This window comes from Manis javanica, chromosome 4, assembly GCF_040802235.1.
Source record: "Manis javanica isolate MJ-LG chromosome 4, MJ_LKY, whole genome shotgun sequence".
Taxonomy (NCBI): domain Eukaryota; kingdom Metazoa; phylum Chordata; class Mammalia; order Pholidota; family Manidae; genus Manis; species Manis javanica.
Window position 1 is genome coordinate 15,782,464 of NC_133159.1, and position 15,392 is coordinate 15,797,855.

The following is a 15,392-nucleotide window of genomic DNA, read 5'->3' on the forward strand; positions in this document are numbered from 1 at the left end:
GAGAGCTTCCTCGCCTGGGAGAAGGTGGCCAGAGCACCTGGTGATCAGTGCTGAAGTAGGGGGCTTTTGGGGGTGATCCAGGTCCCTGGCCTGGCCAGGGGTGGAGCCTGAGGCCCTTCCTCTGCTGTAAGTCCTGGGTGGTCCCTGCTGCAGAGCAGGCTGCAGGTGTGGGGCAGAGGTCAGGGGCCTGGATTTAATCCTAGATGTGACTCATACCGTGTGACCTCAGGCAAGTCACTTCACATCTCTGAGGAGGCGATAAGAGAAAACCCTCCCTCGGGGCTGTGCTGAATGTACAATGAAATATTTGGGAACAGTGTGTAGTGAGTATCAGTTGAGTAGTAGCTGCATACAATCCATTCATCTAAAAATAATAATGTACATAGTGCAGCTAGAACAAATGTGGCTTATTTCTGGTTTTAGCTGCTGCTTTAGGAGCTTGACCCTGGGAGACAGAAATATCCACAAATTATGTTGAATTTTGGCTTGGTCTTTTATTGGCTATGTGACCCTGGACAAGGTACTTAACCACTCTGTGCTTCTGTTTTTCCACTTGTAAAATGGGGGTAATAGTGGCTGCCTCTTAGGTTGTTGTAAGGATTAAATGAGTTAATATAAAGTGTTTAGAATTATGCCTGGCACACAATAAAGGCTATGAAAATACTTGCTATTATTATTAAGAATACAGTGATAATGTGTGTAAAACGGGTTTCCTAGAACAGTCTGGAATGACACAAATCACTAATGGAATTCTAAGACATTGGCATCCATGTTATGCCTTGCAGACTGCCTGTGCCTCTAGCTCCCAGATCTTAGCTGGTTAGTGGGGAAATCATGTATCCTCTCTGTTCCTTCCTTTTCTTGTCTATTATTGGGATAGCAAGGATGGAATAGCTACCTCCCCTGGTACCGGAGGTCTCCCGGTGCAGAAGAACTGAGTGAAGGACCAGAGTATGTTGGGGGTGGGGGGTGACATGTACCTCAGACACACAGCTTCTAGGCTTGGCACAGAGCAAGGCTGCCTGGGACAGGACGTGTCCGCTCTGTGGGGTGGTGGAAGGCAGTGTGCCTGCAGAGCAGCCATCCCTGCCCTCCTCCACCGGGACACTCCAGCTGCCCCAGGCCTCAGGCGTGGGTCTCGGGCCCTGCCATCTCCCTCCCCAGCCTTCCTGCTGCCAGCTCTCCTCCCACCGGTTGAACGTGGGCTTCAGTCCTCTCTGCCCACAGAGGCAGCTTGCGACATCGAGGCTGTCCAGGCACGCTGGGAGCCCCAGAAGAGCTTTGGCTCTAGAACACAGACCCTCGGGCCTTCTGGTTCCAGCTCTCCTGTGTGGTCTTGGGCAAGTGGCAGACTGTCTGAGCCTCAGTGTCTCCACCTGTAAAGTGGGCTGGCAATAAAACGTGACGGAGAAAGGGCATGCAAAGGGCTAGCTCTCAGGCAGGCTGAGCTCAGGGAGCAAAGCCTTTGTGGTGGGGCCAGGCTGCCTCTCTGCTCTGTCCCCAACTGCCTGCTCTGGCCTTCCCCGGAGCCCTAAGTGCTGCATTCCTGCCTCCTTGCCTGTGCATATCCGGGTCCTCCTGTCTGCTGTGTGTGTGTGTGAGAATGTGAGAGAGAGAGGGAGAGATGGTCCTCAGGAAACATGGAGCCCCTTGACTATAAGACTGAACCTCTATCAGGGAACACCACTGTACAGGTAGAGGTGGGCAACAGGCAGGTTAGGGCTGGAATGACCTTGTGGGGCCTTCCAGGCGAGCGTGTCTGTGGGAAAGCCCCTGGGGCTGAGTGGGCAGCGAAGGGTCTGTCAGCTCCAGACCATCCCGCTGTGCCGCACCTGCCCGTCATGCCCGGCAGTGCACCCTCCCCTGCCCCACGATCATAGATGCTGGCCGAGTTCACAGCACTTCCCATGTCTATGGTCTGTTCTGATCTTTCACATGTATTAACTCACAGAGTCCTTACAAGAACCCTGTGGCTTCTGTTAGCGTCCCGCTTGGCAGATGAGAAGCATGAGGCAGAGGGGTAGGGCCTGTGGCCAGGAGCCCCCCACCCCGAGAGGGCAGAGGCAGGGTCTGGACCCGGAGGCCTCCCTCTAGAGCTTGCTCTTCCTGCCGCCGACCTGCCTCTTCAGCCGTTAACCCCACCACCCTTCCACCCAACCTACCGACACCCCTGACCCTCCCTGGCAGCCTGGCTCCACCAGCCGCAGGGGTGCTGCTCACCATCAGCAGAGCGCCAGCCTTGCTCTCTAGGAGCTTCCGCCGTGGTGAGGATGCGCCAGCCAAGGCATCTCTAAGACTCAGAGGCTGGAGGCGAGGAGGTCTTGAGCTCCAGGGTTTCTGGGAGCTCAGAGGAGGAGGAGCCGTAACTCTCCCCAGGGCTTGGGGGAGGACTTCATGGGGTGGTCTGCAGGGAACCTTCCAGACCAGGGAACGCTGTGTACAGAGGTGATGAGCCGGGAGGTGCTGAGGGCACAGCTGGCACGGCCTCAGAGTCTTGGAGATGCAGTGGCTCAGCAGCAAGCAGGGGAGACAGCAGCCTCCCCAGGGCTGTTTTCTGTGGGGGTGGGGCACTGCCGGTGGCTAGCGGTCAGAGCTTTGCTCTCTCCTCAGCACCTGGCCCACTGCCCTCTAGGGAAGCCCCTCCTTGGGTCTGATCTGCAGCCTGCTCTGACCGTCGCCCATCCTTCCCAAGCCCTTCACCTAGAGCCTGCTTCATGAGAGCCATAAATAAGCTATTCTGTCAGTGAGTAAATGAAGTGCTGGCCGTAAGGCTTGCCAGAGATGCTGGGCGTGGCTGAGGGAGGGATTCCATGTCCCTTCTCTCCGACCCTGCAGCTGAAGCCCTCCTGGGCTGGTCCTGGGCAGTGCTTCCTCCCAGTAAGCATTCAGTGTTGTAGTTGGCCCTGGCCCCGTTCCCCGCGCCCACCAGGGGCTCGGGATTCTTACCACCACAGCTTCTGAGAGGGTCAAGAGGCCCAGGCTGAGAGCCCAGAGGACACTGGTTCTGATTGTTCCCTGCGTGTGGATGGGGAGTAGAAGCTAGGAGGCCAGGTATGTCTTAGTACCTCTTTAGGCCTCAGTCTTCCCATCCGGACAATGGGATAATCTCTAGGGCAATGTTTCCCAAACCAGTGAGCTCACAGAACGACTTGCCAGGCCCTGCCCTAGGAGGTTCTGACCCAGCGGGAGTGAGAGTTTTCGGGAGTTTGTGATCTCTTTTTAAATTTGAATACAGTCACACCATTATAGTAAGCCCTTTTCTTTCCCAACAGTCCCTTAATACAAATCTCACTGATCCCCACAACACTCAGCAATGTAGGCAGAGTGGATATGCACAACTTTAACCTCCCAGAAAGTGCCTCTTACACTTTCTGGCCTATACTCTTACCCGGATAACCAGACTTTCCACAGCCACCCCAAGTGATGTTTGTGGTCTGGTACATTTGGGGAAATTCTACTCAAAAGACCCTCTCCAGCCCAGCCATTCTGGGAACCTGACTTCTAGACTGGGGGCTCCTTAAGGTCAAATAACTGCCCGTCTGGCTCCCTGGTTCAGCTAGGCTAGTATATCCACTTACTGGGCTGGTGGGCTGGGGAGCCTTGGAGAATGAGTGTTCCAGGCCTGGGAGCTGGGTGAGCCAGGGTGGGGGTCCCTGGGCCAGCTGCTGTAGAGAGCCTGGAGCAGGGGTGACCCTGGGAGGTCCTGTGTGGAGTCCTGCGTGATCCCGGGTCATCTCCATGACTTCTCCCCCACCCCCAGGCCTCACCTGGAAATGCGGACAGGGTTGTAAGGAGTAAATTAAGGTCAGATATATCGGCCTCATTTACTGGTACACCCCAGGCACTCTACTGACCGAGGGATGGATGTGAGATGGATGAGGTGACAGGCTCAGAGGTACAGGGACGGGCCCAGCCCCACACAGCCGGGAAGTGACGGCCTGGAGCTTGGACCAGATTGCCAGCTGTATGACAGCTGACGGAATGACTTCTCTCACGAGCCTCAGTTTCCCCATCTGTCACTGGGGCTAATAAGCCCTACCCTGCCTGTCTCACTAGGATGTTGTAAAGATCTGGAAAAAATTGAATTACAGGGTAATATTGAGGAAAAAAAGGTTCGATGGAGTAAAACGATGGGTTTTCCTGTTTTCATGGTGACCTGAGTGGTCATTCTGGGACCAGGAGAAGGGGACCCCCCGTGCACCTTGGCACCAAGGGTGAAAACATCTTCCCCTGACCTTGGGTGATTGCTCCCTGGGGCCTGAGGCGTCCCAGGAAGCAGGAAGCATGGTGAGCAAGGGTCTGGTCTCACGGACACAACACAGCTGGCCTGGCTTCCCTGCTCAGGCTGTGTCCAGTGACCTCAGCTCTCTGGGCCTCAGTTTCTGAATCTGTGGGATGGAACCACAGTCATCATCCTGACTTGATTGGATGTTGCAGGAACTCAAGAGAGGTAGATATGGGGGAGCAGCAGCTCGGCTGCCTCCAGCCTGTGTGTGCTGACTCCCGCCTAACCGCTGGCTTTGGGCCAACGCCTGGCAGAGACTTGACTGAAGCCTCCCTGCCCCCCTCCAGAGCTGGTGCTAGCCCAGTTCCGAGGTAATGCCGGGGATGGGGTCCCAACTCTCCTAGTGCGCCTCTGAGTCCGTGTCCTTCATCTTTGAATGAAGACGCCGGTGCCTGGCTCACGGGGCCTGGCACACAGGTGGTGCTCACCGAACAGTTCTGGATGTGGGTCCACCCCTCTGGCTAGTAAAGTGCAGACTCTGATTTCTGGGCTTGAAGCAGGGTGAAGCGGCCCATGCTGCCACTGGGCAAAAGTGACTGTGGCCCTCACCGGGGGCTCCCTTTCTTCTGGGCTTTTATCCCACAAGGTGCCCCCTGAATGGCTGACACATAATAGGTGCTTTTTCTACCCTTTGGTCAGAAATCTCTAAGAGAACAGAGATGATCTCCTGTTCCCCACTGAGTCCCAAGTACCTAGAACAGAGCTGGTACACAGCAGGTGCTCAGTAAATGTTTGGAAATGAAGAATGAATGAACTAGAATCCAGAGGTGAAAAGCACTAGGCTGGGGGAGGGGAGCTTCATGGGCTGTTCCCGCTCTCATTTCATCCCTCCTGGGCTAATCCCCAAAGATTAACCCTGGGGACAAAGCCAGGTCGTGGCCACTGACCCAGGGCTCTTAACGTCGAAGGCTAGTGTGACCAGGTGTGCACAGGGTGTGGTGGCGTTCCGTGGAGCCCTCTACCCAAGATGGCCCTCCTGTCCCCCACCCTGGACGTGGTCCTCACAGCAGTCCTCAGCCTCCTCCTCCTGGTGCTGACCTTGAGCCTGCTTTGCTTCTTCACCTGCCGCCTGGCCAGGCCACTCAGGTAGGAGAACTCATCCTGGCCTGGCGCCCTCCCTGCCAGATGTCCTGCCCTAAAGGCATCTGGCTTCTGTTTGCTCTGGTGTGATAGAGAAAGGGCAGGCACTAGGTTCACTCCCTCTCTGGTCCGGAAACCGAGGCCTAGAGAGGTTGAGTCTGCTGGGATTGCACCTGCCACAGACTAGCTGAGACCCTTTGCTCAGTTTCCTAAACTAAAACGGGCTAATAACACTTGCTGGCACGACTGAGATCACAGAATGTAAACAGTTGTTAGCACAGGGATGGGTCAACATGAGTGTCCAAGAATTGCTAGAGTTTTTTTTATCAGTCCTATTATTCAGTCATTTGTCCTAGACCTTTTGAGATCTAGCCCAGGACTGGCTTTTTGCCCAACTCTGAGGGGCTCCCATGCCCTCTGCTCCCTTTCCCGACTTGCCAAGTAGCTACTGCTCCTCCTGAGGCCAGAGCCCAGCCAGGGCTTCTGCACACTAGTCATGAATAATCAGGCAGGGCACGTAGCTGGGAGCCTGGTAGAGACCTGCAGCTGGGAGGTGGGGGTGCAGTGGGGCTGGCACACACCCAGAGCCTCCATTCTGAGCTGGGAGAGGCAGGTGGGCAGCCGGGGCCCTTATAGCCCCACACTGGGCCCCATGGGGCTCATCAGCCATGGCTGCTCTTGGGCTGCAAGAGAGCTGACTTGGAGTGGGAGTGGGGGCCCCCAAGGGGAAGCTGGAAGGGGATACTCTGGTTTTTGGAGGGTTTCCTAGATTCCCACCCTGTCTCCCTTCCAGGCAGAGACAATGGGAGAAGGCACCGATCTGTCTCCAGGACAGGCCCATCTCAGTGCCATGTGCCTGGGGCCAGAATTCAGAGAATTCCAGCCTGAATCTCAGGGCTCTTTATTAAGTTAGACAAATAAGACCAGTCATGCAGGCGGGAGGGGCCCTGTGGATCTCCTGGAGCCCTTCACCTGTATCAGTTCTTATTTACATGTTTTGGACCTGAGATACAGAGAATTGAGGAAGTCGCATTTCCTAGTGCATGGCACACCATTCTGAGCTCAGCTGTTTATTCATTTTCCCCTTCATCCCTTCTCCCCAGTACCAATCCCACAGCTCCCCAAATGTCGTCATGGTAATTTGCTCAGTTCTGCCCTTGAATTTGTGAGTGTCCTTGTAAAATATGCCATGTTCTGTATGTGAGCTTGGTTTACGTTTATACAGGGCACTGCATGTTACTCTCTGTTTTTCACTCAGTCCCATGATTCTAAAGTCTATCCGTGCTACTGTTAACTTCTAGTTTTAATACCACTGCCACCTAGATAATACCTCCATCACCCTTTACCGATTTATTTCCCTAGTTACATGGACGGAGAGGTTGCCTCCAAATCCTTACATCAAAAATTTCTCCAGTAGGTATGACTGTTCTATAGATTTTTGGTGTAAAGTCTTTATCAAGTTAAATTCCCTTTTTATTTCTGTTTTTCTGAGGGCTTTTATCATAGTTGTTTATCTCCCCAGGCCTTCTTCCTAGATGGATCTCAAGTTTCATCAAGGCTTGAAATGCCACCCATTTCAAGCTTCCCAAGTATGTACCTGTAGCAGAGACCTCTCTCCCAAAAGCTGGATGCATATATCCAGTCCACTTGATGTCTCCATTTCTAAAAGACATCTCAGACTCAGCATGACCAAAATTAGGTTTATTTTTACCCCCGAATCTACTCCACCTTGCACCTCAGAACAGCACCCCAAATGCTGAAAACTGGTTTTCCTTTAAGATCAGGAACAAGACAAAGATGTCTGTTCTCTTGTATGCATCCTGGTGCTAGCCAATCAATAAGGCAAGAGATAAAAAAGGCACAGAGATTGAATACAGAGATCTAGAATTCCCTATTTGTCAATGACATGTGTTTCTACATGTGGTAAGGAAGCTACATACAGTAACACAAAACTCCTAGATCTAAGAACTGAGTTTTACAAGGTCAAAACATAAAAACCAATTGTATTTTTATATACTAGCAACAAACAATGTAAAACAATGCTATTATAATAGCTCCTGCCAAAGTGAAATGCAGTGGGGTATCTAAGAAACATACAGGATCTGCATGATGAAAACTACAACGAGCTAAATGCATGGAGAGACACACTGTGTTCATGACTGGAAGACTGAACATGCAAAGATATTAACCCTCCCCAAACCGATCCACAGATTTAACACAATACTGAGCAAAATGATAGTGAGCTGGGAACAGAACCGAGTTGCCAGGTTTAGGGATGGGAGGCTTCTGTGACAACAGAAAGACAGCACAGGGTTTTTCGGGGTGGTAGAATCATTCTGTATGTCCTGATTGTGGTAGAGGTTACATGAATCTGTACACGAGTTAAAGTTCAGAACCTTCATTCAACGGTTGGGGAACCAGAAGCCCCACCCTCGAGGGGTGGTCCCCCGTGGTAATCTCGCTGGCTCTGGAATCTGGCAGCCCTGCGGTCAGAGTTGTGTATAACTTGGGCGAGTCACTCCTTTCAAGCCTTGGTTTTCTCATCTACAAGGGAGATCAAAGGAGATCACATTCCCAGAGAGTAGCTGTTTTTCTTTTATTGAAGTATAACATACATATAGAAAAGTGTCTATTATCATAAATTGGTAGCTAGTTGGACTCAGAGGCCGAAACCACCCATGCAGCCTGCACCCAGATCAGCAGAGCTTCACCAGTGCCTCACCAGTCCCAGTCCCTCTCCAGGCTCCACGTGCCCCAGTGTGGTTTTTATCCTGTGTTCTAACAGCCTCAGTTAGTTTTTGTTCTTGGTAACCATCACCATCACACCCTAAGTACTCTTGGGTCTGTTTCTTCCGCTCAGCCTTATCTTCAAGATTCATCCCTGTTGTGTGGGGTTGTCGAGGATTCGTTCTCATTGTGTAGATTTCCATCTCGTGGACCCACATGTGTGTTTGTCCATCCTGCTGAAGACGGACCAGTTTTGAGGCCTTTAACAACAGGGCTGTTATCAACATTGTCGTGCATGTCCTTTGGCGACCATGTGAGCATTTCTGCTGGAGAGAAGCGGGTCAGAGGGCCTGTGTGTGGTGCCACCTTTGGCAGCTGCCACCTGTTTTCCAGAGTGGTGGTACAGTCTACACCCCACCGGCAGTGAGTGGATATGCTAAGTAATTCCACATCTTTGCCAATACTTGGACTTGTCTGCACACACAAAGGAAGGATTTTGGGGTGAGTCTTCCCTTCCTCCTACCCCTCTGCTTAACAGCACTGGCTTTCAACTGATGTAAATATTTACTGTGCCGAGCACTGGAGTACAGACAAACAGAGCAAAGTCCCTGCTCTCCGAAGCTCCCACTGGTGTGCAGGACAACCAAGGAAGAATTACTTCCTTGGAAATAGGGAGGTACATGCAGTGATCGACGTGGCATGAAGGTCAGAGGTAGTATTTTGGAATGAGTGACCATCCTGGAGACTTCCTGAAAGAGGTGACTTCAGATTTTTAACTATTTAGAATGATCTAGTGTATATGGATATTGTATCAAATTTAAGAACTTTTCTCAGATGTTAGAATTTACTCTAGAAACATTTGGAAACTAAGGCGCAATTTTTAAAAACTAGAAACTCTGAAAACCCCCCAGTCTGAGTGAAGTGCCGTTAGACATAGGGTATTTCCTTCCACTTCCCACGTGCCTGCTAAGTGGGGTTTTTAAGGAACAACGTGGATGAAGCAAGGGTGTGCAGCTGGGCAGTGTGTTTGGTGGGTGTTTGTGCGAGGGAGTGCCGGCCAGCCAGCCCTCGCCCCTGGGCAGTGGAGGGCAGCCTGCACGTTTCTGAGGTTGAATCAGATTACTTTTTCCAGTGGTGGAGGGGTTTCTTCTCATGACACCCCAGTGGTAGTGTGCCTTGTGGTCATTCCCCGCCACAAATGGAATAATCATTTTTACCCAGGTTTTGGTGGAAGTGTTTCCCTGTGGGACTCTGGCCTTTTAATGTTTTTCATCTTCTAGCAACATTTATACACAACAAGGTCAGTACATCTCTCAGCTGCCGAAGGGGTTATCCCCATGATCCCAACACAATGGCCACACTTTAAAAATATTCTTATGCCATTAATAAGTGCTTGTTTTAGGCAATTTAGGAAATTCAAAAATGAATAAAATGAAAACCACTCACAGTCCTGCCCAAGAAAAATCACATTTAACATTTTGGTGTATTTCCTTACCATCTTTTTTTTTTTTAATAACATTTTAAAAACATAAAGGCAATATCTCAACACAGAAGAAATTTGGGAAATTCAGGAAAGATGATCAAAGAATATAATCAGGGTCATCTGAAATGTCGCTACCCAGAAATGGACAGTCTTACCAGCCAATCTTTGCCTGTATGTCACTCCTGCCAATTTTATATCTCTCGACCATAAGTGGCAAGCTCTTACAGGGTTAAATGTAACAAATATAGGTGTCCCTGTAAGAAAGGGTGGACTCTGTTTTGTCCCTGATGTGTGTGGGACACAGGTAAGTAAAAAATGAAGACTGGTGTTCTAGAACATTGCTTCACAGGTGTGGTGCAGGAGCAGCAGGGCCTGGGAGCTTGTTAGAAACAGTGAGTCCCTGTGGGAGGGAAGGGAGGTGGGTATTGGAATCTATTTTGACAGGCCTTCTGGCATGCACGCTGCAGTTTGAAAAGCGCTACACAGAAAGACTGGACTCTGGTGGGTTCTGGGTTGAAAATGGGTTGAAAATGGGAGTTCACTTGGGAAGGGGCTACTGTGTGATTAAGCTTCCTGAGAAGGGACCACCATCCCAGTGCCCAGCCCATGCCTGGGTTATAGTAAGTGCTCAACAGTTAATGAATGAATCAACAAACAAGTAAGCTACGAGCTCTGGAGCTGTGGCCCACGTGTCTTTTTGTTTGTTTGTTTGTTTGTTTGTTTGTTTAACATCCAGGATTGGAACATCAGTTAACGGCTGACCACCGCTGCACACCACCTCTGCCTCCCCCCACCGCCTCCAACCGTCCATCATACCTCTGGGATCCAGAGAGAAAGCAGGTCTTGGAGTTTATCATGATCTCACCATTCTTACTGCTGACCTTTAGCACCTGCCTCACTAGCTCCTTGGTGCCAGGTAGGACTAGGGGCACAGGGGGGGAGGGTGGGGAGACCTGATGAGAGCAGTGTCTACATTCAGTGTTATAGAATAATCCAAAGTATTTAAGCTGGAAACATGTTCAGAGCAGAAAATCCCGGCTCTGCTCCTGCATGTGCTGGCATTGGGTAGGCAACTCTTTCCCTTCATTTATTTCTCTGTTCTTTAATTGGGGTTTCTATTCACTCACCTCTAATCATCTGAAGTATAACTTATTCCATAAACTCTTTCAACTCTTGATTTTGTCTGCTTCCCTCTCTCCCTCATGGTAACACATTTCCTTGTGGTTTTTAATTCTTCCTTGTGAATTCAACTTCACCAAGAGTTTTGTTTTTTGTTTCCTGTTGGAGACTCATGGAAGTGTTTCTACAGTGTAGTATTGTGTTTGATTCTTCAGCTAAATCCAGACAAGTTTTTATGTTAATATCTGGTTTTGGTTCTTCGATTAGAAATTGCAACCCCTTACTTAGACCTGACTCAGATTTGGAATCGAGTTCCCAGTTCTCATGCTGGACTTTGTCTCCCCATCCCTACCTCAGCTCCGAGGCAGAACATGCCCCTTACCAACCTCAATCTGTATCTGGCCTGATGTCCCAAGTGTCCCTCACTGTCTCTGGTTTTAATTCCCTCTGAATTTCTGCCCCCCGGGGATTTCCCTTCCTTCTTTTCTTCCTTTTTCAAGCTCTGTGCTGTTTTAGACTGTTGGTGCTTTTTCAGCATTTCAATGTCTGTTGTGGGAGAGGAGCGCCTTCCTTTTCTGGAAGATCCCAGCTGCTGTCCCTGAGTCTTAATTTCTCCATCCGTTCAGTGGAGATGATTCCTCCTCCTTCTGACAGTCATGGTCAGGCCTATAGCAGGTGCTCTTTGGAAGAATATATTTCAACAGATGAGGCAGTTGGGGTGCAGAGAAGGGATCAGCCCTTCCCAGGTCAGCAGCAGAGCTGGGGATAGACACTGAGCTGCCTGATTCCCAAGCTGTTGCTGCCTCGGGCCCCATTGTGCCTCTTGGCGTGTGTCCTTGGGGATCCAGGGTCACTCTGGGACCAAGATCCTGCTTGTTCAGCATTCACCATCCACCTGGTAAAAGGTGAACAGCTGGATGAGAAGAGTGAAAAGACGGAAAGGCCACAAAAATGAGAAATGTTCAAACTTTCAGCCATATTTTGGTATGTTTCATTTTAGCCATTCTGGTGGGTGTTATAGTGGTATTACATTTTCTTTTTCTTTCTAATTAGGTATAACTTACTGAAGAGTGGGCTGCGACTCTTAAATGTACAGCTTGATGAGTTTTTATATATTTGTGTACATATGTAAACACCACCCAAATTAAGACACATTTCCAGTCATGGGACACCAAGGGCTTTTCTCTGCCCCTCCTAACCAGCTCCAGCCCCCAGGCCCAAGGAAATGGCTAGGCTTAGTCCTGCCACCAGGGACTAGTTCTGCCTGTTTTGAACTTAACACAACTGGAATCAAACAGTACATACCAACTTAGCATTGTATCACGAGCATCCTGCGTGTCATTTAATGGCCTCCAGAAACAGTGGTCTCCTGATACTCAGAGTCCCAAAGCCGTCATCGCTTGAGCCAGTTGTCTGACAAGGAGGGCTAAACCCTTCTCCGGGGACAGGTCCTGGGGTGGCTCTGGTGAAAAGGACAGCGCTCTGCTCTTTTCAGCCTCCCAGTCTCGCAGAGAGCGAACCCAGCGGGGACCTGGCAAAGCGGTACCCTCTCCTGCTGAGGAGTCCCAGATGGATGTCAGCCCAGCCCTGGGGCTGCCAAGCTGTGGGGGTGGAGGGCAGGCTGTAGGAGGTCAGGATGAGCAGAAGTTCATCACCCACCTGTATGGCACCCAAATGGCCCAACTCCTTGAGCAAAGTCTTGCCCCTGTGGTGTGTGTGGAGAGGGCCAGGAAGGATGCGAACTAGCCCTGGGCTGCTGAGATCCCCAGTCACAATGCTGGCCCAGGGCACTTGCCTAGACCTGATCTCATTTAATCCTGACACTGCCTGTTGGTAGCTATGTTCTCTCATTTTCCTGGGCCAGAAACTGAGTGGAAGGAACTTGTCTAAAGGCACGCAGCTGGCTGGTTCTCCTGACTCTGGCTGGGGACTCTGCCAGGGAGGAAGTGGTGGACAAGGGTGCCAGGCCTGTGCTTACAAGAAAAAGGGGTCCCAGGTCTGGTTTAGAGTTAGCAGTGGGGGTGTTGGCCTCTCTGTCATTTGCCTTACTTAATCCGGTGCTCATAATGTACGAACAGCTGTACTTGACGGGAGGAAATTGAGGCCCAGGGAGGTAACTTGTCCGCAGAGCTAGGACTTGGCACAGCTGTGGGCTGTCAGGCACTGCTGTGTGTTCTTTCTACTGGGCAATTGTCTACTGGACAAGAAAGGGAAGGGGAGCATTCGTGGTTCCCAATTCTCTTCAAGATTAGGGCACAGTACGTCCTCTTTGCTAATGTATTCTAATAGGAGTGAGATTGTGTGTGGCTGTTTGAAATTTGATACCTTAAACAAAAGGCAAGTCTTGCTTTCTACCAGGGCTATTAACCTTGTGGCTGAGTCAGGTTCCTGCTGAACCTAGTGTGATGAATAAGCCAAATCAACTTTATAATTGCTGGCTAAATATGTCTGGGGACTCCTGCAGTTGGAAGTAGTTTGTTCTCTTGAATAGGCTGAACATTACTGTCCTAATGATGCCAGCACAGCTCGTTTGCTGCCTTACTGGAATGTCTGTCCACCAGGTGGAAGGAAAGAGCGTGGGCTTTGGTGTGCAGGCCAGCACCACCAGAACTGTGTGGTCTTGGATGAGGTGCTTGCTGTCTCTGAGCCTTCTTTCTTCTGTCTGAGACCTGGGGAGGAGATCCACGGCCCACGGGCTTGTTTGGAGGATTGGACTGCTGTATGTTTACAAGCCCCAGGACCCGCTGCCTGAGATGGGCAGCTTCTGCTTCCCCCCTGAGGTCTGGGAAGCTGTTCCCACCCCCTGCCAAATAACTACCTCTCTGTACAGAGAAAGAGAAAGACCCCAAGTACTGGAGGGACCAAGCTCAGCAGACCCTGAGAAATGCCCTGAGTCTTCAGAATCTCAATACCAATGTGGCTAAAAATGTCATCCTGTTCCTGGGAGACGGTGAGGCCTGGGGCCTGAAGGAGGGGCTGGATGAGGGTGCCTCGGGAGGGGCCCAGGGAGCCTGGCAGAGGTGAGGGCGACTGTGTTGAAGAGGCTGGGGCTTTGGGGGGGCACATTAAAGAGGATGGGGCCCAAGAGGTCTTTCCTGTCAGGTGGTACCCTAAGGGTCTGGGGAGAGAAGGGAAAAGAGAGGCCACCCAGATACACGGACAGAGCCATGCTCTGGTGCCCACTGTCCAGCCTGCCTTGGCATCAAACTAGAAAGCTGTGGGTGCTGAGAGGGCTGATGGGAGAGGTGGGGGGTGCGAGAGACTGAGCACCCCCACCCTGCCTCCCTCCCACTCAGGAATGGGCATCTCCACCGTGACGGCCGCCCGCATCCTCAAGGGTCAGCTGCACCACAGCCCCGGGGAGGAGACTAGGCTGGAGATGGACAAGTTCCCATACGTGGCGCTCTCCAAGGTGAGCCCCAGCCTCCCACCTCTCAGCATGGCAGAAAGGGCAGGTGGAGGGCATCTGCTAGGCCTCTCGGGCCTGCTGGTAGGGTGGTCAGCCCTCCTGGCGTCACTGGGGTTCCACTGGGAAATGAAGACAGCAGCAGCTGCTTCCCAAAGGTTTTAACTTGAGGGTTTTAGCTCATTGATGTAAACATCTATTGAAGTATAACATACATAGACAGGAGTGCACAAGCATAGTAAGCTTCAGTTTTCAGAAACTGCATTTCTTATAACCAGCATCCCAGTCGGGAAACTGAACACGAGAAAAGCCAGAGGTCCCCTCAAACCCCTTCCAGTCCTGTGCTCCCCCCCACGCACCTGACTTCTACCACACAGACTAGCAGCTCCTGCCTTTGGACTTGGTACCAACGAAATCACACAGTACACACTCTGCGTGTGGTCTTTGCATTTATTCTCTCCCAAGCTCTTCTGGAAATTAATTCGATTACTGATGTAAAGTGCAAGCCATTGCTTCTGGCTGGTGGTAATAGGTACTAAAGATCCTCTGGACACCCTGGGTCAGGCCCTGGGCTGACATCTTCGGGAATAGCAGGGACTGTAGTGTTTTCTGTTCCATCAAAGAGCTTCAGGCTGCTGGGGAAGGGACGCAGGCAGGTAATTTCAGGGTCTCTGCTAGAGGTCTGAATGGGGGCCTTCCCATGTCCCCATTCCAGACCCTGCTCCCCCCTGCCTTCCTCTTTCCCCAGCCCCTCCCCACCTTCAAGAACCATCCCCTCCCTCTTTCCTCTCCCCCTCCCTCTCCCTCCTCCAGGACTCACGTTCCCCCTTGCCAGTTACTGTAGCCCCAGACCGAGGGAGGGACCTGAGCTGACCCAGCCCTACTCCTCGGCCACATTCTCTGGAGATTTGCCTTCTGCCCCTTCCTGCTGTCCTGGCTGCCAGGCCACAAGGCGTGGATGCAGGAAGCAGGCAGCAAACTCATACTGTGGCTCTGGGGCGGCCTCGGTGGGCTGCAGGAGGCCCCTCTGTCTCCCTCACGGCCCAGGTGCCACGGCCATCTCCTGACTCTGCTTTCCACCGCAGACATACAACACTGACGCCCAGGTCCCGGACAGTGCAGGGACCGGCACCGCCTACTTGTGTGGGGTGAAGGCCAATGAGGGCACCTTGGGGGTAAGCGCAGCCGTGCAGCGGGGCCAGTGCAACACCACGCAGGGGAATGAGGTCACCTCCATCCTGCGCTGGGCCAAGGAGGCTGGTGAGTGGAGGTGGCGGCAGGAGATGGGGCCG

The 15,392-nt window shown here is 51.7% G+C and overlaps 1 protein-coding gene across 7 annotated transcripts in view; it reads left to right on the top strand.

The window, feature by feature from the left end:
• Positions 1-15,392, top strand: part of ALPL (alkaline phosphatase, biomineralization associated) — a 64,903-nt gene that overhangs the window by 34,732 nt on the left and 14,779 nt on the right. For 5 of the 7 annotated variants that reach the window (XM_073233349.1, XM_073233348.1, XM_017651139.3 and 2 more), the window contains exons 2-5: positions 10,312-10,491; positions 13,525-13,644; positions 13,991-14,106; positions 15,186-15,360. In XM_073233349.1, coding sequence (XP_073089450.1) covers positions 10,431-10,491; positions 13,525-13,644; positions 13,991-14,106; positions 15,186-15,360 — 472 coding nt within the window. In that variant the 5' untranslated portion in view covers positions 10,312-10,430. Of the gene's footprint in view, positions 1-8,718; positions 8,851-9,334; positions 9,393-10,311; positions 10,492-13,524; positions 13,645-13,990; positions 14,107-15,185; positions 15,361-15,392 lie in introns of those variants that run through there. The other 2 variants (XM_017651140.3, XM_036999858.2) reach the window with 2 other exon arrangements.